Source organism: Geospiza fortis, unplaced genomic scaffold, assembly GCF_000277835.1.
Source record: "Geospiza fortis unplaced genomic scaffold, GeoFor_1.0 scaffold897, whole genome shotgun sequence".
Lineage (NCBI taxonomy): Eukaryota > Metazoa > Chordata > Aves > Passeriformes > Thraupidae > Geospiza > Geospiza fortis.
Genome location: NW_005054580.1, coordinates 50,794 through 76,533, shown reverse-complemented (window position 1 = coordinate 76,533; position 25,740 = coordinate 50,794). Strand labels below are relative to the sequence as shown.

The 25,740-nt window shown below is 39.9% G+C and overlaps 1 protein-coding gene across 11 annotated transcripts in view; it reads left to right on the top strand.

Moving 5' to 3' along the window:
- Positions 1-25,740, top strand: part of ATP2B2 (ATPase plasma membrane Ca2+ transporting 2) — a 305,210-nt gene that overhangs the window by 271,570 nt on the left and 7,900 nt on the right. For 6 of the 11 annotated variants that reach the window (XM_031064303.1, XM_031064301.1, XM_031064300.1 and 3 more), the window contains 4 exons: positions 4,377-4,590; positions 7,130-7,341; positions 8,877-8,984; positions 12,634-12,816. In XM_031064303.1, coding sequence (XP_030920163.1) covers positions 4,377-4,590; positions 7,130-7,341; positions 8,877-8,984; positions 12,634-12,816 — 717 coding nt within the window. Of the gene's footprint in view, positions 1-4,376; positions 4,591-7,129; positions 7,342-8,876; positions 8,985-12,633; positions 12,817-18,848; positions 19,412-25,740 lie in introns of those variants that run through there. The other 5 variants (XM_031064309.1, XM_031064308.1, XM_031064311.1 and 2 more) reach the window with 3 other exon arrangements.

The following is a 25,740-nucleotide window of genomic DNA, read 5'->3' as shown; positions in this document are numbered from 1 at the left end:
GGGCTGTCAAAGACCTTATTATGCACAGGACCAAGGCAAATGGTTGTTTCTCTTGTCTCCCCTGGCTCCCAGCACGAAGTCATGTTAAGGTGACAGCAACCATATTCTGAACAGCATAAGAATTACAGATCCAGTGTCACCTGCTGACAAGCTTAGCACAGCTGCTGCCACAACCACCCCTCCAAGGGATCTCACTTACATGGGGCCCTGTTTCAGTTTACAGCAGCTCAATCTATAAGCCACAAGATCTGAATTTTCAGCTAATAATGAACTTCTGTGTTGTGAGTCTGTAATTATGTAAGGGGCTCGGAGATCTGGGTCATCCAGGAAAGCAGAGCTTGAGGAAGTCCCTGGTGGGAAGCTGACTCAGGAGCCCTCAGTCTGGGGTGCAGGGGTGCTTTTAGCTCTGTGTCTGTGTGTGCACAGACCCCGGAGGAGTTCACACCTCTGGTTACTCCCAGAGAGGTTTGTGTGGCTCAGTGCAGCTGAGCTGGGCTCATTCACCTTATTTTTAATTAATGTAACTCAGTTCCCTCTTGCTGCCTTCCCTGTGGTGCCCACTGCACACTTTTAGTGTGGTCAGGGTGTGGTGGTCTTGACCAGTTTGTGTAGAATTGTCCTTTCTCTTCTGCAGCCACTGCCTCAGCTTAAACCCATCGTTTGTTTTTCCAGTGGATTTATGAGCTACAAACTTTTATATTCTGACTTCATTCCCTGAATAACAGTTTTGCAGAGCCCCTGATTGATGCAGTGAGGGTGGTTCTTTGGAGCTCTGCCTACGACTCTTGTGAGTTTTGTGCTTGCAGTGAGTCACTGCTCCACGTCTCAGGGTGTCCTGTAGGGCCCTGTATGGGCTCACCCCTTTCCCTGTCCCCAAAACAACACACAGCACCCATAGGATATCAGCTCATTACATTTGGAGCTGTCCAAAGTGATCTGGCTATGAACAAAATGAAGATTTTAAAATGCAGCTCAGTCAAATGGAAACAGTTTTTTACTGGAGCCATGAAGCAGGAGGGTTTCTCTCTGTGCCAGGTTCGGTCTGTGGCTCCAACTGTCGAGGCAATTGTAACTCCTCAAAAGGGTTGCCCTGAAAAAAGGGAAGACAAAGGCTGTGTTTTAACATTTTACATTCAAATTATTATTCTTGCACTTTGAGAGAGACTTAGTGTTTTAGCAGACATTAGGAGCTGAAAACAGTGACTCCATAGGACATTATGTTTGGAAAATTGTTAATTAAAAGGCGCTGTAGCAATGAACTGCTGCATGAATCACTGATTGTTTTTACAGATCTTGTTCAAAAAAATGAGGATGATCTATACTTACATGTAAAAGGGAGTAATTTATGTGGTTATAATGTTTTACTGCAGAACTGTACTTGGCAAATTCTAAAATAATAGCACAGGCAAACTTGAAAAAGCTGTAATATAAAATCAAAGTCTGTACTGTTTAGCTTTGTTTTGGCAAGGCATGGGGATGGAATTGAGGATGCCACTTCCATACAATTAGCAGACAGTGTGATCTAGCAGCACAGGGACTTTTTTTGCATTAATGTATGGAGAGGTAACTCGCAGAAATGCTCATTTTTCTGAATACCTGCATGTGTTCTGTGGCAAACGGGGGTAAAAAGGTAAGGGTGAAAATACCTTTTTGTTCCCTTGCAGCTTGTCATCTAAATCAAAAGTAACAAGCTCTAAAATTTGTGAGGCTCTGCATGTCACAAAAGATTTGTAGTTTATTTCCAGCCTTTGGCAATTTGTACTTTTAAGTGTTTCCAAGATGAAGTGTAACATCACTTGATTTAAGGGACATTTTCCTTTTACCTCTAGGCCAAGGCTAACCTATTCCAAGGTCAAGTGAAAGGAATTTGATGAATAAGGGGTGATTTTGGGTGGTTCACATCCCCAAAGTTTTCAGAGAGGGAATTAAGAATTATTGGCTGGTCAGTTAGTGGCTAAAACACAAAGAAAAGAAGGTTGATTTGCATCCCACTTGCATAAGTGACTAAAATCTGCAGTGGAAGCCTAAGCCCCTTAGCTGATATGTATTTCCCTCAGTTTCCACCAACTAATCAGAAATCAGATAGAGTTACAGTGGAAATTTCATTCCACTGCCTGCTCAGACTAATGTGTATTTAATGTTTTGGCTTCAGCCTGGAATGAGCTCTCACACTCCACTGAGCAGTGTAGCACTGCCAATAATAGATAATTATTAGGGGCACCACAGCCACCCAAGGTGATTGGCAGTGTGAAATGGTGAGAACATGTTGTTGCCAAAACTGATGACTGCCAATTACAGTTGTGTGATTTAGAGACTGAAATATCCTGCTTTTCCTGTTCTGCTGGGAATATGGCAGGCTCTGATAGACACCTGAATCTCTGACTCCATCTATTAAATCTAACGGGGAAATTTGGTTTTATTGACAGAGAATTCAGCGTGTGAAGTGGAAATTGAGTTTTTGTAACAGATCAAAGCAGAGAAGCTTGCTCAAACTTATTAATGAGACAGGCAAAAACATGATAAGGAAAATTCTTCAGCAGAAAAGATGTTTTCCTTTTTACCTGTGTCCCATTGAGGGTCTGTGAGTCCCAGCCATAAACTGCTTTTTACTGCAAGTGCTCTCTTTGTTGGAGCCATTAGTGTTAATAAAAATGAATGAAGTCTCAATTTGGGATGAAGTTTGTCCTGATCATCTTTAGTTTTTTTAGCCACCTCGAAAGACAAGGACATTTCCTGTTTCTGCAGCTGCATTTCGAATGAGTGAGTTGAGCTCTCCAGATAAGCTCAGTTAATGCAACCCATAACCAAGAGGTCAAGAATCTATTAATGCTAATTGTCCTCCTTGCTGCAATGAACCCAACCTGTAAGACTGAGAAACAGGAGGTTGCTTTTCTCCATCCCTTTGAATAACCCAAAATTTATTTTTTTAAATAAATCAAACACATCAAAATCTGTGTAAATGTGTTAAAATTGTGTTTTTAAGGGGAAATAATATTTTATCTCAAGGGAGAGTTGGAATCTAAGCCAGATGCTCAAGAGACCAAAGCACTTACCCTTGTTTTCTATTAGTCCTTGGGATACTGAATGCATGTTCTTTTCTGGTATTTCATTAAAAATGAACATTTAACCCTTTGAAGAAATGGGCAGAGTTCTCAGGGAGTTTTGTTGGCTTTGCTTTGGTTTGAACCCTGTCCTCTACATTGTTTTGGCTTCGTTGCTGCAGCCCCATGGTAATGAAATACATAAAAATAGTGCTCCCTCTCCCAGCTTTCACACAGCAGAGTAACTCAATTTCATGATGAAATTTGTCATGTTGATGCCTTATTACTTAGGAGATTCTTTTTTCCCTCATAAAAATGGTCTGTTTGGAACAGGAAGAAGACCTTGCTAATGCTGCCTGCTTTATACAGTCTAAATGCACAGGAGTTTGGGGTTTTCTTTTTGTTTTTCCTCCCCTGGCTCCTTGAAACATTTCTCTCTCTTTTTATAGCTGTCCCAGTGAGTTACACATCAAAACTTCATTAAGGGTTGTCCAGCATCCTCCTGAGATCTGTGTAACTTTGCTTTATTTAGTTAATTTTGGGGGTTTTAAACATGACCTAAAGTCCTCTGTATGATGACCACAGACTTTATGGGATTGTGTGAGGAAAGAGCTCCTTCTAGTGACTGGAGAGCTGCTTCCAAAACCACAGCCTGCATCAAATACCAGTACTTGGGGTTTTTCAATCCATTTCCATAGTGCCAAATTTGCTTTCTTTATAGTAATAAAAGAATAGGTTGTCTTGCTTTTGCACATTTGATATAGTTTAATAAGTTTCAGATTATTTTTTTTATCAAAATATCAGGCTTTTTTGTATTATTATTATGTCACTAACTGTTAATGATCTTATTTAAGTGAAATGTATCACGATGTCACTGTAATTGTTCCATAAATTTTTAATAATTTCAAGCTGTCTCTGAAAAAAAAAGACAGGTAGGTTTTAGTATAAAGGAAATGTTACTTTTTAATCTGTTTCAATAATATAATGAGTCTTCCACGATAGAAACTTGGATCCTCTAGTTATATCTAATTTCAGCTGAAAATTCAAGCACAATGCATGAAGGAAAGGAGAGCATTGCAATAGGTGTTAGAAGGAGTTACTGTCATGCTTGGTATGAGTTTTGTGGTTGCAAATGGTGCTGATTAAATGCCTGCAGGGAGATAATTTCTCTCTGCTCAGGTCATGGTGCTCCTGGTCCTGCAGAAGGAGCAGAAGAAGGGTCCCAGCAACAGAAGAAGGCTTCTCAGTGCTGGGATTTCTGAGCCCCATGAGAAAAATGAACTCCCAGCCAGGCTTTTCTTGGGAAATACAAACATTTTTGATTTTTCCCCTCAGGACTCTCCCCTGAAGGCCGTGCAGATGCTGTGGGTGAACCTGATCATGGACACGTTCGCCTCGCTGGCGCTGGCCACGGAGCCGCCGACCGAGGCGCTGCTGCTGCGCAAACCCTACGGCCGCAACAAGCCGCTCATCTCCCGCACCATGATGAAAAACATCCTGGGCCACGCCGTCTACCAGCTCACCCTCATCTTCACCCTGCTCTTTGTCGGTGAGAAGCTCGCCCACACGGTGCTCAGCCCCCGAGCAGCTGGGTTGGATGGCTGAAGTGTCAAAATGCTTTCAATGTAACGAATTTGTTGCTGTCATCACCAAGAGATGTTTAAATTGGATATTAAGGAAAATGTATTCACTGGAAAGGTGGGCAGGCATTGGAACAGGCAGCCCAGGGAGGTGGTGGAGTCACCATGACTAGAAGTGTTTAAAAAAGCCTGGATGTGGCACGTGGTGCCATGGTTCATTTGAGGTGCTAGGACCTGTTCCATGGGTGCCATGGTTTAGTTGAGGTGTTAGGGGCTGGTCCATGGGTGCCATGGTTTAGTTGAGGTATTAGGGCCTGTTCCATGGGTGCCATGGTTTAGTTGAGGTGTTAGGGCCTGTTCCATGGGTGCCATGGCGGTGCTGAGGCTGTGTTGAAGGTCTCTTCCAACCCAGTCACTCTGTGATTCTGTGAATCCTGGCTGATGGGATGGGAAGCACAGAAAGTGTCATGTTGTAGTCACTTTCCATGTATTGTTAGCTTGGGAATGGACTCATTGAGCTTTTTTCCCCTCATAAAATACAGGTTTGGGCTTTGGCAAAAAGTTTGTATCCAAACACGGCATAGAAGGTTATGCTGTAATAGGAGTGTCCACCCTGCTGCTTCTATACTGAGATTTCATTGTGAGGCTTGTCGTGGTGAGTAGGGACATAAAAACAAATTTTAAAAACCCCACAAAACAAACCACAATAAAAATCAAGATCCATTTTACCAAGAGCAAAGTGTTGTCCACAGTCCAGAAATAATGTTGATCTTAAGTGGTATGGAAAGTAAGTAATCAGTGTTAAGTGATACAAATAACATTCTGCTTTGACATTTAATTTCTGGAATGGATATTAAAAGGGGGCGAAAAGTCTAATTTATTGGATTACTGGATTCTTCTTCAGGCCTTGCTGGCAATGGATGCTTTTTATAGGTTGTATTTGGAGAGGGCAGGGAAGGAGGAAAAATGTTTCTTGCTGCAGGGAATAGTAGGAGCTAATAATAGATTCTGTTGCTCCACAATAATAACTGAACCCTCTCAAAGGACAGATGATTTTTTCAACTGGGTATTGTCACTTTGTAGTCACTGTTAAATCACATGTGTTGTCTTTCAGGTTTTTTTTTCCCTTATACACAGACTTCCAGAGAAGCTGCAAATGTAAATCTGGATTTTAGGAGGTTTTTGAGCTCCATTCTGAAAGCCTTGTCCACTTTATGGCCATCTGGCAGTTTATTTGGGACGCTCAGAGGTGGCAATGATCTGTTCAAAATGGAATTAAACCAAAAGAATAGCCAGGTTTCTGAAGTGAAGTGGTTTCTAACATTGTTATATTTACAGGGAATTTTGAGAATGTCTGCATTAGGAAATTGGAATTTCAGGTTCTCTAAAGCAGGTGAAGAAAATCTTGGTAATTCATGTGATATGCATCTTGGAACAAGAACTTCTGTGAACTTTATGGGGAGTTGGAATGGCTTTTTGATGAATTTTATGGTTTAAAATATTTTATACTGAGCCAAATGAAAAGCAAACCAGGCTTTCCCCCCCTATTGTAATTGCTCCTGTGTGTCTTTGGAAAACTCCTGCATACTTTGAAGGACACATCCCAGACAATTTTCTGATAAGCCTTGGAAATAATCTTTTCCTTTCTAAACTCCACAAGGCTCAGCTTTGCAGTGACATGATGTGCAAAACTCAGTACCTCCATAATTAAATTTCAAATTAATGAGAATTATTTCTATTTTGGTCAAATAATAATTCCTTTCTTTTGTAGGAGGTTGCTTCAGAGACTAGTACATCAAGTTTTTATCTTTTTTAGTTTTAGAAATACATTGTGTTTGAACATACAAAACATAGATGTCTTTGAGACATTAGAAATCCAGATTTCCCTGTCTGGTCCTGTCAGGCTGTGGTATAAAACAAAAAAAAATCTTTATTTTTTCAAAGCTCACCACATTTTTAGCTATTCATCATGGGTTTTATCTTGCTTTTTGGTTGGTCAGATCTATGAGTGAAAGCCAAATTATCAAACTAAACAGCAGTGCCTGGTGCTGATCAACCCAAAATCTCTTTAAAATCAGAAATGCCTGTGTATTTTGTGACTGATATCCTTCAATGCTTGGCAGAAGTTACTTGATTAGTAAATGGGTAAAACCTGGTGAAGAGGGGTGGCTTCTAACCACTGTAGAAAATTCAAACACTGTGGCAATGACCTTAAGATTTTGTTACACCTGAAAGAGTTGAGTGCTTAGAGTAATTCCTGCTTGGGAAGGTAAGAGTGGGACTGACAACGTTGTGTAGGTGTTGTTAGATAGGAGTTAGGTATTGTTAGATAAAAGTCAGCATTTGAGCAGCTTCTTGCTCAGTTGAGATGTGTTTTGCTCATTGGTGCAAGAAAAGTTTTATCTAGAAAAAGCAGAGTAAAGAAGGCAAAAGGCTGAAGAATACGAGTGGAATAGAAATTGGTTTGATTCATTCTAGAGGAAACTTTTCTTTTTGTCTTACACCTAGGTGAGAAAATGTTTAAGATTGACAGTGGGAGGAACGCCCCGCTTCACTCTCCTCCTTCTGAGCACTACACCATCATCTTCAACACCTTTGTCATGATGCAGCTCTTCAACGAGATCAACGCCCGCAAGATCCACGGCGAGAGGAACGTCTTCGACGGCATCTTCAGAAACCCCATCTTTTGCACTATTGTCCTGGGCACCTTTGCTATTCAGGTAAAGCTCTGGGCAAGAATCACTTGCTGTTCATCTCAAATCATCACAAATCCACTCAAAAAAACGGAACACAAAGTTGTTGGGGCTTTTCTTCTCCGTGTTTTCTTTTTTTTTCTTTAATTTTAAATATAAGTGCTGCAGGAGGCCCATTTAAGAGTAAACCACCTGGTTTTGTGTATTTTCTCAATCAATACAAGTGTTACTAATGGAAAATGTTATGTAGCCATGCTAATAAAACAGAAATTTTGATCCTTATAACTGGGTTAATTCTTAAATCTTAGCATGTACAATAATAACACCGATCATTGATATTGTAACTGTTTTTTAAAGAAGAAATTGTTTAATAGCATACCAACAAATCCTTTTACAATTATTTATTACTCCTTGAAAAGAGAAATATACCTTCAAACACCTGATGTAGAATTGTTCTTCTGTTCAATGCCACTGCCCAATGCTGTTCAGTATTCCCAGCAATGATGCCCCTGGATTGTCATTCCTCATGTTCCTCTCCTGACTTTGCTGCCCCATCACAAGTGAACATGATCACAGTAATACACATTTCCCCCACATTTTTCTTCTGTAAGAATTCCCCCTTCGGCTCCTGCTCCATTCTTTTGCTGGCATCCATCCTGTACTTGATACAATTTTATATTATAATTTGGAAATCTATTTTTATCTTGTTGTTATTGCTCAGCTCTGCAGTGGCAGCTCAGCATTAGCACCTTGCTCCTGGGAGGAGGAAGGAGGAGGAAAGAGCAGTTTGAGTTTGGGCTACAGGGATTTAAAAAGGGAAACTCCTCAATAAACTGAATATTGGAGGAAGGGCAGCAGTGATAGGAGCAGAACTTCACAGGGATGGTCTTTAACATCTAATTCAAAATTATGAGTTTACAACTTGGACAATTTAAATCTCTGCATTGATTTGAGGTCCCCAATTTTGCAGCAGCAATATTAACAAGAAATATAAATTATATCTGATTTTCAGTTAGCAAAACCTTCTCAGTCTGCTCAGACTCTGTGTGTTGCTATCCTGCTGAGGGTGTGGGGTTTTCCCACCCCTTTCCTGCAATAGATCTAGAGTTTTCTGTAGCCTCTGTCTCCCCATGATGCACATCTGCAAATACACAATAAAATGTTACTCGGAGAGAAAAGCCTCTCTTGCAAAGGACATTCCAAAATGAACTGGATCAGAGTCAATAAATCCAAAAAATCAGGAGCTGGGAGAGCACATGGGGACTGTCCTGTTCTCTTTTTTCCTGACCATTCATATCTGAGCACTAAATATGAGGCTGAGGAACTTCAGTCTGAACTGCTATTTCTTTTTCTCACTTTTAATTGGGGATGCAGAAGTTTGTGAGGTTTGATGGGGGGGTTTTAGGGACCAAAATTATGCAGGTTTTTTTTGTTTGGTTGGAGTTTTTTGGTTTTGGTTTTTTGGTTTATTTTTTTTTTTCTGGTCTGGCTGTTTGTTTTTGTTTTGTTGCCTTTTTCCCCCTGAAAAATTGACCCCTTTTCCGTCGTGCTTCTCTTTGTAGATAGTAATTGTCCAGTTTGGAGGAAAACCATTCAGCTGTTCTCCCCTGCAGCTGGACCAGTGGATGTGGTGTGTATTTATTGGATTAGGAGAGCTGGTGTGGGGTCAGGTAAGCATTCAGGAAGCTGCACATTCAAAGGTGTGATATTGTTGATATTCCTGTGATTTCCTCTCTCAGTGCCCAGTGCAGCCCTCACTGAAACCCAGGGGGCTCTCTGAGAGCTTCAAGGAGATATTTATTAGAAAGGATAATTTATCCCTCTGTTCCTTTGGGGGTTTTTGTTAATTTTCAAATCTTTCCTTTCTAGAAGGGTGTGCTGTCACCAGGGCCATCTTCAGTTAGGCTTTTTTGTGAAGGATGTTGAGTCACAACTTCAGCCTTTTAGTCACAAAAAATGCAGCAAAGGCAAATGCACTGTGCCCTTTCCTGGAATAGAATTCCTCCTGTAGAATGTGGCAAAGTTTTGGAGCTGAAATGAAGTTCCAGTTCTACGTCAAGCAACTCGTTCCCTTGCTGAAATTGTCCTTCTGGCTTCTCTCATAGGAAAAATTCCAGTGCCTTCAAAAATTTCTGCTGTGATTCTCCATCCACCTAATTCTGTGTGTGAAGGATGGAAGAGGGAGTGCAAAAAAATTTTTTTTGCCTTTAATGGTTGTAGAAGATGGCAGTTAAATTAACATGTCCTTTTCAATTTCTGCCATATCCTCTGTCATCAATGGCTAATACAGAATTATGTATTGATGAAGGAAAAAAAAGTCAATGAGATGATATTAAATAAATTGGGATTAACTCTCTGGAAGTGATAATAAGGACACAATCAGTATTGTTAACATTCTACATTGTTCTTTTATGTGCAAACACAGGTTGCAAAGGTCATAATAATAATATTTTTTCACCTCTGAATGCACTAAGGGTATTTAAGTTGTTGCCACCTGGTGCAGTAAAGAAAAATGTGAAGTTACATTTTTTTCTCTCAGATGTAAAGAGATTTGTAGATCCACAGTTTGCCTCTTTGAAGAGTCAAGAAATTGCCCACTGCAATTGAATTCTGCTGTGGTTCTACTGGAATTGTGGTGAATAAATGCTTGCTTTCAATTCTGATTATTTGATCTCTTCTGGGAAAAAAACTCCAACTTTTTTTGACAGTTTGGCCTCAGTTTTCCATAGAAATAAGCTCAGAATCAGAACAGCTTTTAATGCATGTGTGGCTGAAAACCATGACTAGCAGATGATTCTGCTGTAATTATTACTTGAGGTCAGGATTTGACTTAAGGCCTTGCAGGAGGAAGACCTAAAATCAGTTTGATAATCACAGAAAGGAAGGATTTATTGGTTTTCTTTTCCTACCGCTTGGAAAATATACCAACTTTTGGAGAAAGGGGAAATCAAACAGGGAGAGGGACAAGAATCCAAACTGCTTCATTCAGCTGTGAAAATTTCCCACAGCCTTTGATCAAATTTTTTGGCTTCTAAATTTTGTTATCCATGGTTATTACATAACCACCAAGAACTAATACTAATATCAGCATTTTTTTTCACTTTACTTGCCCCAGGTTTCCCAGGTTTATTGTGAGACCTTAGACATTAAATTAAATCTGGTATTGGAACACCTCCACAGTTTTATTGCTGAGAAGAAAGCAAATAGAGAGGGAAAAATATCTCTCTTGTAGTCAATATTTAGTGACAAGAAAAGAAAATAGGAGGCTAAAACCAATCAATTATGTCCATATTTACATGATTTACAGTCTGTGGCAAGGTCTTCCTTCATGGAGCTCTTCAGAGAGAGAGAATTCTTTTCCTTCTCTTCTGTCTCAGCGTTTTCTCTGCTGCTCTGACTCATTCAGCACAAAACAAATTTGTTATTCTTATTTTTTTTTAATCCACGTGCTGAACCTGCTGTTCTGGTGAGCCATGAAAGGCAATCAAGATTTCAGAGTTTGAGTGTCAAAGCAGGCACTTCTGAAAGGAATTTAAGGAGAACTTTCCAGCAAGTCAATTTGAGATGCTTGGAGGGACAGTTTTCTAACAGCTCCCATCCCTTCTGAAAACCAAGACTTTCTAAAGTATTTCATATCCCATTCCCAGAATTATTGATCGCTTATTAAAATTGTGGTAATTTTCCTGGGAACAATAGTTAGTTCTTTCATCTGCATCTACTGAGTCTGTGTCCTGAACTGGGTGGGTGTTAGCAGATACAGAAAATAAAAGAATAATTAAAAAAGCCATGTAAACACCTTAAGGAAAGAATTAGAGCAGAGTCTCATCAGCTTGGCTGAAGTGCTGCAAGAGAGGAACATTCTGTCACATACAGTTCTGACCCAGGAGAGTTTTTTTAATGAATATTGGTTTCAAATTCCTTTATCACCATCACTTTCATCAGATCCCAGAGTTTGCAGTAGTTTCTCTCTGTAGAGTGCTGGCATTGTAGTTTGAAAGCTGGGAGGCTGAAGGACTTTCAGTAAGTATTTAATTGATGAGCATTTCCCCTTTTTTTCCTCTCCTCTTCTGTCTTTGCTCGTGCCACACCATTAATTCTCCAGGTTTGCATCCTGTTTTTCAACCCCCCTTTAAAAAGGTTTTATAGTAGTGTAGAAACTGGGTTTGGTTTGGTTATTTTGGTTTTTTTTTTTTTCAATCTGTCTTTAAAACATTATAATAAAACTGGCCTTGTGGATTGTGAAGCTCAAGGAGACCCTCAGCAAACTCAGGGGTTTGCTTTCACCCTGAAAAGATCCAGAACATTTCCATGTGTCTTCACTGCATCCATTCCAGTTTTCCAAAGCTCTCCTCACCAGTTTACTGGCAGCTGTCTTGGTTCTCTCTTCATTTTTCATACATCTGAGCTTCACAGTTGTGGTTGCTCGCTGCTGAAATGAAGACAAAAAAAGAAAATTGCAGCAGTTTTTGCTAAGTGGGTTTAAAACTTTGCTTTGCAGGAGATTTGATTTAAGCATTCAGTGTGTTCCAGGTAATGTCTTGTTTAAATTGCCATGATTTGCTCCTGGTTTTATGCAAGGAATCAGAACAAAGAGAAAATGACTGCCCAACAGGGTAACACTGAAATGGGTTTAAAATAATTGTCCAGCTACAGTATCTGCAATTTTTTAAAGATTATTCTCCTGCATTAGTTACTTGCAAGGACCACTTGGGTGGGCAAGCAGAATGAGAAGAGAGGTTAAGTTAATCAGAATTTATTGGTGGTAAGGACACAGAGTGAGGGACAGCCCTGTGAGAAATCCGACAACCAAATCCACACCTTTCAGAAAACTCAATTTTGATAAATGCCAGAAAAGCATTCCAGCTGCTGGAACAAAGGGAAGCTGAATCCATGAACCAAGGGAGTGTGAGAAGATTTATCAGCATGAGATACCATGAATTTTCACCTCCCATTACCATAGAAATACCCAAACTCTAATTGCAGAGCTATCAGTCTGATTAAGTTTTCTTTTCATTGAAATATTTCCATCTTATTTTATTTTCAATTTCTTTTATTGATAAGACTTTCCCCAGCCTTGGGAAACCTGCTCCACACTGGGCTTTAGTGGTGCAAGTCATGCTAATTGTTTACACAGTAAATTAAATATTTTTGGGACTAAAATGGAGTTGTCCAAGTACAAAGTGCTGTTAGGAACAGGCTTAGCTCACCTTTCTAGACCTTACTAAAATATGATTACTCTAATTACTCTGTAATTAGCAGATTGTTTTACTGTTGCTCTTGAATGAGGCTTATGTTTTCAGTACTTTTTTATAATTTTAGGTCATTGCAACCATCCCAACAAGTAGGCTAAAGTTTTTAAAGGAGGCAGGGAGGCTCACTGAGAAGGAGGAGGTCCCTGAGGAAGAGCTCAATGAAGATGTTGAAGAAATAGATCATGCAGAGAGAGAACTCCGACGTGGACAAATCCTCTGGTTCCGAGGGCTCAACAGAATCCAAACCCAGGTATGCTAAAAATGAATGCCCACAAGGTCTAGAAACAACCAAAGAAATGATTAATGTGAGATCAAGGCAAAATAACGTTAACAGGAAAGCCACGGAGTGTTTGTGTGTGGAGGATGGCACTGGTTAATTGCTCTCGAAGGAAAAACATGAAAAACAAAATAAGGGAACTGAGCAAAGGGGGTGTGTGCAGCAGAAGAGACAAACTGAAAAGATATAAAGGGATAAAATGCAAAACCAGAGATCTGTGATTTGGGAATACCATGACTGGATGCTCTTTTTCTCCCAGAGTGATGACAGCTCATGAAATTGTGCTGCTTGGCCAACGTCAGCTCGCAGAATGTTATGAAAGCTTTCTAAAATGTATTGCTTGATTTGCTCCAAAAAGAAAAGCCCAATACATTGTTGCTGCCATTGCTGCACTAACAGAATAATTGAAATTGAGTCTGAAGTATGATGCGCAATTTGATTAAAAATATAAATCTGTTCAGTTCTGGCACTGCCACACATCGATCACGATTAAAAGGGATTGATTTTATTTCCCATTAGGTAATGAAAAATGTGGTTCTGGATTTTAGTAGGAATTAAGCAGCCATTAAATATTAAGGTGTAAGAGTTGGCTACTAGGAATGATTCCTGAGAAATATCTCCCCCCAACTTTTGCCAAACACAAAAATCCATGGCATTTTTTAATATACCAGATCTTTGCACTGAATCCTGGTGCTAAATATAGTGCAGGTTAAGGAGCTGTGAAATTTGTCCTGGAGCGCTGAAGAAAATCATGTGAAGTATTTTGCCTTTTCCATTGCAGTGAAGTGTTTCATTGCACTCAGGTGTGCTCTGCTTGATCTTTCTAAGATCAAGTATTTCTGGCAGCTTGCAGCAGAGAACAGCTATCACCACATCAGATGTGTGTGTTTTACATGAGCCTGACAAGAAAAAGAGGTGAATAATTAAGAAAATGATCTTTTTTTTCCTTGAAAGAATCTCCTAAAGAACATTTTTGTCTCAGAAGATTTGGGGTTTTTGTCTTCATCCGAGATAAACAGCACATTCTGCTTTTTCACATCTACAAATTGATACTTTTTTTTTGGGAGGGGGGAAGATGCAGCCATGAATTTAGAAAAAAATGATGGAAAGAAGCCAAATTAGGGCAGTGAGGTCTCTTGGCTGCATCTGCAGAGCATAAAATGTAGAGAGATTAAAAGCTGGGGGGATTCGCAGGGCTCTGTGGTAAGTGATTAAATATGGATCTTCAGCTCTGAGCTTGTGTGTCTTGACTCCATTGAGTCAAGAGCACTCATCAGTAGAGAAAATTCAAATTTCAGTTGTTACAAAAAGTGCCCAGGTACTGGTGATCTTCAGGGCAAGATGACCTCTAAATGTGCATTCTTTTCTCCCTGGTGGCTGTAGGAGGAGTGTTGCCTGTTGGCACTTCTGTCAGGATGTCTTTCTGGTTGGGGTGAGTGTAAACAACTTCGAGCAACACAAAGCAAATGACATCCTTCCAGTTCTCTTTCTAGTCTGAGAGGTAGCTTTTAGTTCTGCGTCTCTTTGTCCACTTAATTCACAGAGAAATGATTCTTTTCCACTACTTAAACCCAAATGAACATTAATTACGTCTCTTTGCTAACATCCATCTTGGTTTCCTTTCTGCTCTTAGTTGTAGAAGCACTTTTAGTAGGATGTCTCCCTCCTCTCTGCCAAGAGACCTCTCTGATTTTTCTTCTCATTTTATTTACTCAATGACTTTTTGATTTTTTTTTGCATCCATTTCACGTCTATGGAATGAAAAAAAAAAAAAAAAAGAAAATAAAATGGGCCAACAGATTCCAGAGCAGTGCCCAAGTGTGCAGTGGAGAGTGATGGACTAAGGTCAGATTTGATCCTTGCTGTGTGTGGGGCCCATCCAGGTGGATTCATTCCCTTATAACACATTTCTCAGGAGGCCAGCAAAAGAAGAGCTCCAGGAAAAGACTGGGATGTCTTTAGCATCCCTGGGAGGATTTGCAGGAATCCTCTGCTGTCTGATGCACTCCTGGAGATGTGGAAGAAGAACGTAGAGCATCCCCTCATTTTATATCCCTGGGGATGGCAGATTAGGATAGAACTCTGGGCTCAGGACCAGCTTGGTCATTCAATCCTAACACCACTTTCCACACTTGTGCTGTAAATTGGATTATTTGCCCTTATTTTCTCTTCAGTCACTCTTGGACAGGTGGTCCCAGCTCCCAGCAAAGCCTTCCCTGCTGAAACAAAGAACCCACAACAGGCTGGGTGTTGTTTTCAGACAGCCAACCCTTCTTCCTTGGAGTGCTCCCTTTGAAACCCATCCAAACTGACAAGAGATTTTGCAGTGTTAGAGACATTTTTCATCTACATCCTCTCTCAAACAGAGGGCTCAACCCAAGGCACCAGGGGAGGGGCTTCCACTGGGATTTTTCTGTTTCTGTGAAGACAGGCATCTTTGAAAGAAAGGTATATGAAAAATGCACATAACCAGGCCAGAGACTGGCTATCGACTTCTGATGCTCTTTTTGGCCTCCTTTTGTTCATTTAGATATGAACAAAATATAAAATAGGGAATCTCTGATAAATATCCAATAGGGAATCTCTGGAGGGATGTGTGCTCCCCTTCTCTGAATGGAAGAGTTTCCTTCCTGGAAAGCTCTCTCAGATGGCCACTGAGGGGTGAAGCTTCACAAATGGCTTCTCTTAGATATGCAGGTTTGAGGAGGATCTAAAATTGCATACAGACAGGACTTTCCAACAGTTTTCTGCAAATTTCCCCAAGTTTTTGTTACCTTTCTCAGAAATTCATTGTTCTGAAGGAAGACAAGGGTGATCACACCCTCTTGGCAGGTCCAACAGCCTTTGGGAAGCTCACCAAGTTTACCTTCAGGCCAGACTTCATAATCTGAGTAAAAAAATAGAGAAAAATACACATCTCACCTCTTTTGATTGTGTATTGAAAGATTCTCCAGAATTTTAGAATTTTACACTCCCAGCCTGATTCTTTCCTCTTCTGCTTCATTCATCCTGAAATTCAGTTTGCTTCATCTATCCCAGGTGGGAAACAACTGTCTGGAATGTTCTGAGAATAAAAGGAAAAGCTGAAAAACAATACAGGTGACGGGGTAACTGCTGCTTAAAATTGTTCCTCTTCACATGCTAAAAAACCGCACAAAGGTGCTGGACTGCATTTTTCACCCTTCATTTTTCATGTAGAAAACATGAAAACTTTTCTTTTGAACCAATTCAAACCTTCCAGCAGTGAAAGTCACTCCTGGCAAGAGGTTCTCAAGTTGGATAAAATGCCAGCACCTCATTTTAGGGTTTCCATGTAGCTTTTAATATAGAAAACATCATGGTAGCCCCATGTAAGTGGAATGGAAACTGTTTTATTTCTTAGAGAAAGGTGGCTTTTCTTTTTTTAGTTTTTTTTTTTAATTTTTAAAAAAATATTTAAATTAATATCCTGCTTGGAGATTAGGGGAATGATACCTGGGTCCTACTCACATAAATGACAACAGAAATGCTTCTGAAAATCTGTTCTGTGTTAAAAATCAGGAAGAAGTATCTGTTCTGCCAGGACAATTCTGCTATTATCAGATTTTAAAATTTTTCTTTACTTGCTAATCACTGGTATTTTTATTTGCTGTGCACACCTAAAAAATTGGATCTTCCAGGGTATAGAACATAGAGAAAAATGAGACAGGTGTGAAAAATGTCAACCTTATGGATAAGCTTCAAATGTAGGACAGTATTTTTTCTCTACCTGAAGGCCTATAATCAAAACATGATTGCATCCTATATTGTGTTGGAAATTTTTTAAACTTATGAACTTTTATTTCCTTTCTCCTCTTTAGCAGCTTGAATTGTTCTAAATAAATGCATTCCTTTGTCATGAAAAGGTTCCATCTTAATTCAAAATGCACTATTTATTTCTATGAGCTCTTTCCTTCTTTGTTATTTTCTGCTTGGAGAAGATAAACTTTTGGGCCAAGTTCTTCTCTTCTTTCTTGGCTTCAGGCAGAGCACAGCCCTATGTGTTCAGCTTTTAGGATTCTGGGGAGGTTGTCATCCTCCCACCAGGAATTATATCCATGAACAGCTGGAGTTCATTTCTTCAGGAGAAAAGCAAATTACATGGCTGTAATTCTTCTTCTCTGAAGAAATTAAATACAGATCTTCCCTCATCTTTTCACTCTTGCACCAAAGGCTCTCAGTTTGTCAGGAAGGCTTTTGCACATCTCAGAGTTTATCACAGAAACACTCATTTCGTGCCCTCAGTGAGAGTCTTTAGAGTCTTTTTTGAATGGTCTCTCTTGAAGAGTGCTCTGTCACCTGGGTTAGACCCTGAGAAGCCAAGATCTGTATTTAATTCTACTTTTGTAGAGCGTTCCAGGTGAGTATTTACTGTGCCACGTCACCAGTGGTTTGAGCCATGTGGTGTTTCCATGAGCCTGAGCTGAGGATCCCCTCATGCCCTGCCCCACGTGCAAACTCGCCTCACATGTTATTTACTGTGATTTACCTCTGATTCACTGTGAGATTTGCACTGGACATGTAATTCTGCTGCCAAAACCAAAGCTCTCCAACCTTGTGGGGTCTGCTGAACACTGCCCAGCCCTGGGTGTGCACAGAGGAATGGTACCAGGGCTCAGACAGAGCAAATCTGGGCTTTGTGGAGGAAAATTCACTGTGATAATTGCACAACAGCAACCTGGGATCCCTTTTCCAGCTGGCTGTGGTTGATTATTCCCAAAAAAACATGCAGGAAAATAAACAATGATGGCCAAAGACAAGATTAAGGGAGGGAAAAAAGGAAAACATCCATATTATTAAAGATACAAATTGGTTTATTCCTAAGTCTGACCAGAGCAGAAAATCATAAATTCAGTCTAGTGCTTCCCACTTGGAAAATTTAGGAGGGTTTTCACCAAGATTTGTGCTGTTTAAATTGATAAAAATGCCACCAATTTACCTTATTCTAGGCTGGGAATCTCCAGAAATGTGGGTTGCATGGTCTGGTACCAGTGGGTTACTTCAAACAAGTGGTTGGTTGAATTCCTCCCATGGATATTCTGCTGCTCTGTCTGTTGTGGTTGCACTGATGCAACACAGGGGACATTTTGGGGTGCAGGGGTTTGTGGGATTTACTCCTGGCTTTCCCTCTGTACCCAGAGCCTGCTTTTTATGGGTTTATACTGGTGCCAAAGGATGCCTTGGAATAAATACTCAGCTCAGTTTTTAACTCCTCCTCTGTGGTGGGGAGTAAAAGGAAGGTGCTCAAGATGGGTCTGTCAAACAGGGAATACAGCAGGCCTATGAAAATAATTGGAAAATTGTCATGTTATTAGCTGCAATAGTCAATCCAGTTCCACATCATTTTCTGGGTTCTCTGTATAAAGATAAAATATTAATACTTTTAAATCTCCAGTTACAAAACCCCAACATTCTTTATCCCAGTGCTAAATTTTTCATTACGGAAAAAGTCAAATAAAATATTGCAAGAATTATTTTATCAAACTACTGTACTGACAGCCCTGGGTTTGTAGACAAAATAGAGTCATATATTGAATTTAAAATTTTTCTGTTCTGGTTGAGTGTCATCCCCAACCTCATCCCCCAAAATCCAACTGAGTGACTGAATTTTTCTCCCCCTGGAGAGACATAACAGCATAATTTGAATCTCAGTAGGAAAAAAAAGAGTGGAGATTAGTTACATCAAGTCTTCCAGCTGATTTTATTTACCTCTAAATAAAACGGTTTAAACTTTAAAAAAACCCCTGTTATTTCAAATCTTCTAGTTGTTTAAAGTGATGCAGCTCACTGCCTCCTACAGAGCTGCCTCATTTTATCCAGACAGAAAATTTGAATCATTTCTAAAAACCCTGGGAAAGGGCACCTGGATTCCAGCTGGAGTAGAAGCGCGCGCACGGTTGATTTGTTGTTTTTCATGATTATTCCTGTCACTTATGCAACTGTGTCCATACTTTAAGCAACTTGTCTCGTTCTTTCCTCCGTTACAGATCGAAGTAGTCAATACTTTCAAGAGTGGCACTTCCTTTCAGGGGGCTCTCAGGAGACAGTCCTCCGTCACAAGCCAGACCCAGGATGTAACCAATATTTCTAGCCCTAGTCACGTATCGTTATCCAATGCTCTTTCCTCTCCTACCAGCACCTCTGCTGCTGCGGCTGGGCGTGAGTGTGAATTCTTACTGCACCCGACCCTCAGAGATGCCAACTTAGCCAGAGTCGCCTCAGACTCAGCTCCTGTGCCCCTCCCCAGGCTCTGCTCCCACCTCAATCAGCTCCAAACCCCGTGACATGATTGCTTTGTGTACAGTAGATGCTCCCCAGGAGTTGCTCTCTCTTTGTCTCTCTGCTAACTCACAGCGAGGACAGGAATTTAGGGTCATTTTTTACCCATTGTGAGGAGATTTTAATTTTATTTGAGGGCTCCCTGACAGGTTTTATTTTCTACTGTTTCAAAAATACAGACTTTTAATGATTCTAAAGCTTTTCAGATATCAGAACATTCTGTGACCGTGTTCACAGGGGTCTTAGGATGAGGGAAGAGACGAGGATCTGACTCCATGTTTCAGAAGGCTTGATTTATTGTTTTATGATATATATTATATTAAAACTATACTAAGAGAATAGAAGACAGGATTTCATCAGAAGGCTAGCTAAGAATAGAAAAAGAAGGAAAGATGATAAAGGCTTGTGGCTTGGACTCTCTGTCCAAGCCAGCTGACTGTGATTGGCCATTAATTAGAAACAACCAACATGGGGCAATCACAGATCCACCTGTTGCATTCCACAGCAGCAGATAATCAATGTTTACATTTTGTTCCTGAGGCCTCTCAGCTTCTCAGGTGGAAAAATCCTAAAGAAAAGATTTTTCAAAAAAGATGTCTGCGACACCATTCCACCAGGAAGACTCTTTGTAACCAATCCAGGAAAGACATGGAAATGAAGGAACAAGAAAGAGGAAATCTAGTTTATGATGCCAGGCTTAGACTTTACATCAAAGATGAAAGACTTCTTTAAGTTTATTCTCTCTATCTTAGATATATTTTAGATATATTAGATATATAGGTATAGTTTTAGATATATAGATATAGTTTTAGATATATATTGTTAGATATATTGTCTCTGTCTTATTTAGCTTTAGATTTCTTCTCTCTATCCTAGTTAGATTTAGATTTATTATCTCTGTCTTATTTAGATTTAGATTTATTATCTCTGTCTTATTTAGATTTAGATTTATTCTATCTTATTTAGATTTATTATCTCTGTCTTACTTAGATGTAGATTTTTTTATCTCTAAATTCACTGGCAGGAAAGCCTTGAAGCAGGAGGGACCTGGACAAGTTAAAGGACAGCACTGACACAACAAGATTGGCGTGGTAACAAATTTTTTAGAAGAAATAGATTTCTGAATCCTAATATCCTGACACAGTTTGGTTTAAGATGCAAAATATCTACTGAAGAAATCTTGAAGTGAATGAAAAATCTTTGAGGCAGCTGATAAGGAAGGGCTTCAGTAACAGAATAATTCCAGTTGCTCAGAAAGAGCTAACTCTGCTTCTAGATTTTTATTTATTCAAGACTGTGAGTAGCTTTTTTTATTACAGCATTAAAAGAATATGTAAATGTGTAGAACTCAGTTTACAAGCCTGTCACACACATGAGAAGATAATTGGGTTTATTCCTTATACAGGTTTTAGTAGTTGCCAAACAGAGAAGAAACTGCTCTTATCTGTCTGGCCAACAGAGAAGGGAAGGCAGACAGAGAAAAGGCAAACAAGAGAAGGGGGTAAAATTCCAGAACTCCTGCAAGAAAAAGGAAGCTTGACCTTTCCATCCTGTTTGAGTGCAAACCCCCTCAGTATTTGCACACCAAACATTCAGACATGACTTTTATAGCAGCAATTAAAATCTTATCGAACAATCACCAAAGAGTCTCAGAAGTATTTGTCCACCAGACCGATCTCTGAAGGGTATTTTTGCTTTTTTAATGTCTGGTTGACTGGTTGGTTGGTTTTTAAAGTGCTTTCAAGCAAGAGCAGAGTGCAGCACCAGAAGTTTTGTTGAATTTAAAGGGGAAACTTCATTTTTGCTAAAGCTATTTAGGTTCCAGCTTTGGCAGTTGCTTCTTGGAGATTTCTCTATATTTTCCTATTTTTGTCTTGGGAAGTTTGGCCTGAGAAGTTTCACCCCAACAGCCCCAGCTATTCCAGGGCAGGATCAGGATCAGGAGAAGTGAAGCCATGGAGGTTCCTGAGCCCAGGTTCCCTCATTTCCACACTGAGCAGGGCACAAACCCCCAGAATCCCAAAGCAGCTTTTCATCCAGGGAATGATTGCCTGGGATAGAATTTCTCCATTTGAGCAGGAAACTGGGAGCAGCTCATTGTGCTGTGCTAAATGTTTCCTTCACATGCTGCAGCCAGCACTCTGGGAGGAAAGATCTAATAAAATTTAAATAGACAATTTATCTTCCCTCTCTCCTCTCCACTGCAGCAAAGCAAGAACTGGATGTTATTGTGTCTTAACAAGGGCCTCGCTCGTTTATGGGCTGAAGTTAATTAATAGGAGAGAGCAGAATCTGCTCCAGCCTTTGTCACCTTTCATTTGGAGAAATAAAACAGGTGTCCAGAGCTCCTCGTGGTTACAGCCACGTTTCTTCACTAAAATAAAAGCCAGAGATTGATTTGGTAACCTTCCCAGAGATAAGGATCTCTATGGCAGAGGGCAATCAGAGATTGGGCTTTTAAAATGCTTATTCTGGACTGTTGGTGTTTTATTACCACAGCAAAATGCCTGCTGGTATTAAACCAGAAATTACAACACTTAGGGAAAATTTGGGTTTATTCATATAAAGGCACAAATTTATGAATGGCAGTAAAAAACCCCATCAAGTAAAACCTCCAATGTTTTTATTTTTAAATGGGGTATTTACAGTGGGTTGCTCCAATTCAAGAACCTGGAAAACTTTTCCTAATACAAATTTCACAGAAAGGGGAGATGCTTTTGTGAATTGGCATTTTTTTTGAGGAAATCCCAGTTGCAAAATGCTCACCTAGGGCTGCTCTCCAGCTCTGTGCTTAAAATGTGTGTGGGCACACAGGGCTGGCAGCTTTCCTCTGAGCTGCTCAGAACAGCTCAAACCCCATTTCCTTCTTCCTATGGGGTGGAAGGGAATAATGGGAAAATTGTACTTCTGATTTTGAAGCCTTTCCCAGTCTTCAGGATTGTTAAAAATAGATGTAAATATATTACATGGAGTATCAAGGGAAAACCTTGAGAGTATAGGAAGGAAACAGGGTCTAGTTCTTGAAACTTGCTCAGGATGTTGCAACAATTGGGATATTTCAGGTGGCATTTTGGGAGCCCAAAGTGGAGAGGGTCTGATATCAATAAATACTTAATTAAAAAAATAGCAATCACATGCTGCTCTATTGATATGTCAGTCTAATTTAACAGAGCATTCATGAAGCTCTTTACTAACTGGGTTACTAATTTTTAATATAAAGTTCATTGTGACACCTTACCAATCTGTGAGATGTCTCCTGCAGGTTTATAGTAAAATTTTGGAATTTTTTTTTAATGGAATGTTTTTCTAGTATTTTTGGGCAAATTCATGTTTGATTCAAAGCTTAGTGCTTGCTTAAAGAGAAATCTGCCTGTGGAATGCATCCACCCCTAGAGTGGTTTGTGAAACAGGTCAGCAAGTTATTACATGTAATTAGCAGCTATTTACAAATATGGCCCATTCAGAGTTGTGGAATCCCTTAATTAAAAGCAGTTTGTACAAGGGAATATTTAGTACAATACTAGAGATTCCTAGTGAGCCATCAGGGTGTTATTTGTAATAACAAATTACAAATTTCTGGATGTCACCATTAATGGATGACAGTGAGGTCTGTGAGTCTCTTATCCCTTTTGAAAGCCTTTGCAACTTTAAATAGAGCAAAAATTCCTGCAAATTAAAACCTGGCATTTTGTTTATTCTGATAAAATGATGAAATTCATTTAAATGCACACTAAATATGTGCACCTGTTTAATATGCAAACCTTTAAGCTACTGAAAATGAAAATATCGGGAAGTTAAGCAAGGTGGTGTCAGATCTTCTCAGACACAGATTTGCACCCACAAACTTCCATCATTTGAAACTCTGCCACTGCAGATTTAAGGGTGGGTTCAGGTACAACCTTTGGTGGATTTGTGCTTTATATACATTTCTTTCTATGTTTTATTTGGGGGAAAAAAACCCAGAACCTTGGGGAAGTGGAGCATCTTTATTTTTCCTTTTGAAGCTCAGAATTAGTAACACCAAGAATTATCTTGTGCTTAAAATTGAGTATTGATTAAAGCCTTTACCACTAGGTTTTTTAGTTAGGTAGAGGGTGAGAATATCTAACTGTACACAAAGTAAACAAGTCCTTATTCTACTCTGTGTATTCCTGGTTCTCAGATGTTCGTGGTAGCAATAGGTAACCCCTGCAAAACAACACAGTTGCAGATTTTCCAAGATAGACACACATTTAATATTCCTTTGTACTTGCTCTTCCCCTCATCCTCATATGGAGCTCATACTCTACCCAAGTGGAATTAATCAGGAACTGCAGGTCCCTGAAACAAATCTCTCCTTTCTTTCAGAAAATATTGTAATTTTTAAGTCTAGGGAGCATTGGGGAAACAGCAAACAAACCAAACCAAACCCCAGCAAAAGAGACCTCCCAGAGTTCCCTTTCAGAAAATATTGTAATTTTTAAGTTTAGGGAGCACTGGGGAAACAACAAACAAACCAAACCAAACCAAACCGCAGCAAAAGAGACCTCCCAGAGTTCTTTTTTCTTGGTTCTGATGAGAATTGTCTTGTCAGAGGTTTTTAGAAGTGAATATTTAAAGCAATCACTTGAAACTTTTTACTACATGAACCCCAGCAGCAGTGGCCTCAAAGGACCCACTTGTGTGGTGAGACAGGAGAAAACACAGAGTCAGGGCTCCCAATTTTATAGCAGCACCAGTCAACCACAAAATGCTCTCAGAGGTATTTGTGTACAAATCTCTGAAGGGGTTTTTTTGCTTATTTTTCTGTCTGGTTGATTGGTTGGTTGGTTTTTAAGAAGCGTCCTCCTGCAGGAGCAGTGCAGAGCACCCTTAAGGCTGGATTTGTGCTCTGCCTCGCTTGGAGGGGCCACAGCCTCCAGAATTGGGGCTTCACTGCTGGTCAAGAGAGCTTTTCCCATTCCCTTTTAATCAAAGAATGGTTCTGAGATGTGCCAGGAACGTGTCCTGGGTAGAACACTCAGCGTTTGCTGGGGTGGCACGAGGGCAGGAACTGTCGTGGACAGGAAATAATGCAGAATTCAGAGTTAAAACTTGAGGTGAAGTTTTGTTTGGATGGAATTTTTTCATGAAGAAAAATGGGAAGTCATTTCTTTAAAAGAAATCATCTATTTTTAATAAATGTTGAGGCAAAGATGGAGGTGTCACCCAGGGCTTTGCTGAGGCCACGAGCATCTGCAGATTGTGTCACACCCACGTGAGGCACTCAGCAAGCTCAGCTCCAGTGGCTCTCACAGCCCATTTCCCAAGGGAGCGTCTTAAAGAGTCCATTTAATTGTTTGCAAGCTGTTGTGTATGAAGAGCTTTTATATTTCTTACATATTTAATTTTCTATGAAGGAAATAATTCAGAATTCAGAGTTAACACTGGTTTGGATGGAATTTTTTCATGCAGAAAAATGGGAACTCATTTCTTTTAAAGAAATCATCTATTTTAATAAATGTTGAGGCAAAGATTACTGCTGCAGTATCAATCTACATTCAGATCACAGACCAAACTCAGAGGGCAATTTCTGTACAGGAAGGTTTAACCAGCACAGGAGGAAATGGAACAAGCAGAACTGCAGTCAAACCCACAGCTAAAATTATGTTTCTAAAAGCTGCACCATTGAACCAGACACTGGGGTTCCATACTAAAGCCTAGGATTTCCCACTGGCTGTGACCAAGGTTTGACAAAACCCTCCTGGGATATGCAAAAAATCAAAATCAACTCCTGGATCTCCTCCCTGAAGGATAATTAAGCAGATTTAGAGCCTAAATATATACCCAAGCCCCCAAGTGGAGATGTGCCATGGCAGGGAGGGTTAGATCCTAAAGCACAAACAGGTTCTTTTAAAGGCTTGTGTGAATTATTTAAATCTGATACAAAAATGTCCAACTCCATAATTTTGCAGCAATCCTGCTGTGGAAAAGTGGAAGCCCTGCACAGGGCTCTGCTTTTTGCTCTAAAATACAGTGGAATTCAGCCCTTTTGGAGAGGAGAACCAGGCCTGTGTGGGTGCTTGCTTTCCTTGCTGCCCGTGGTTTGAATTTTGAGCAGGACTTGCAGGATTTGCTGCATCTTTATGTGGGAAGAGAGTAGCATGAATAATGTTATGCATCTGTTTCACTCCTTAAAGCAGAAAACTAGAATTTCTAAGTTTTATACATGTTTTTTTAACTTTATATTTGAATTTGCTCAACTTCTGCGTCCTAGTCCCCAGAATATACGAGGCACAACATTTACAGGTGGCCCCAATTCAAGCAGCATCTCCTGTGGAGACCTAATGTGATTTTATTCACCTAAAACTGGGAGGATTCACAAAGAAATCCCAATATACTGAAGATGTTTTCGATTTCAAAGCTTTCCATATGCAATAGTCCTTGACCAAGCTCCTTTACGTTTGTACAGTTTAGTCTTGACCTAGAATAGTCTCAGTTACACCTAAGAGTTGGCATCTCTTTGCAAAATTGACCTCTTGTTTACAATTTTATACTAATCACCTTACTGACCTTTCAGTATTGAATTTATTTGCTGTTGCAGTGCCCTACTCTCTACTGTCTGAATATTAAATGTGTTTG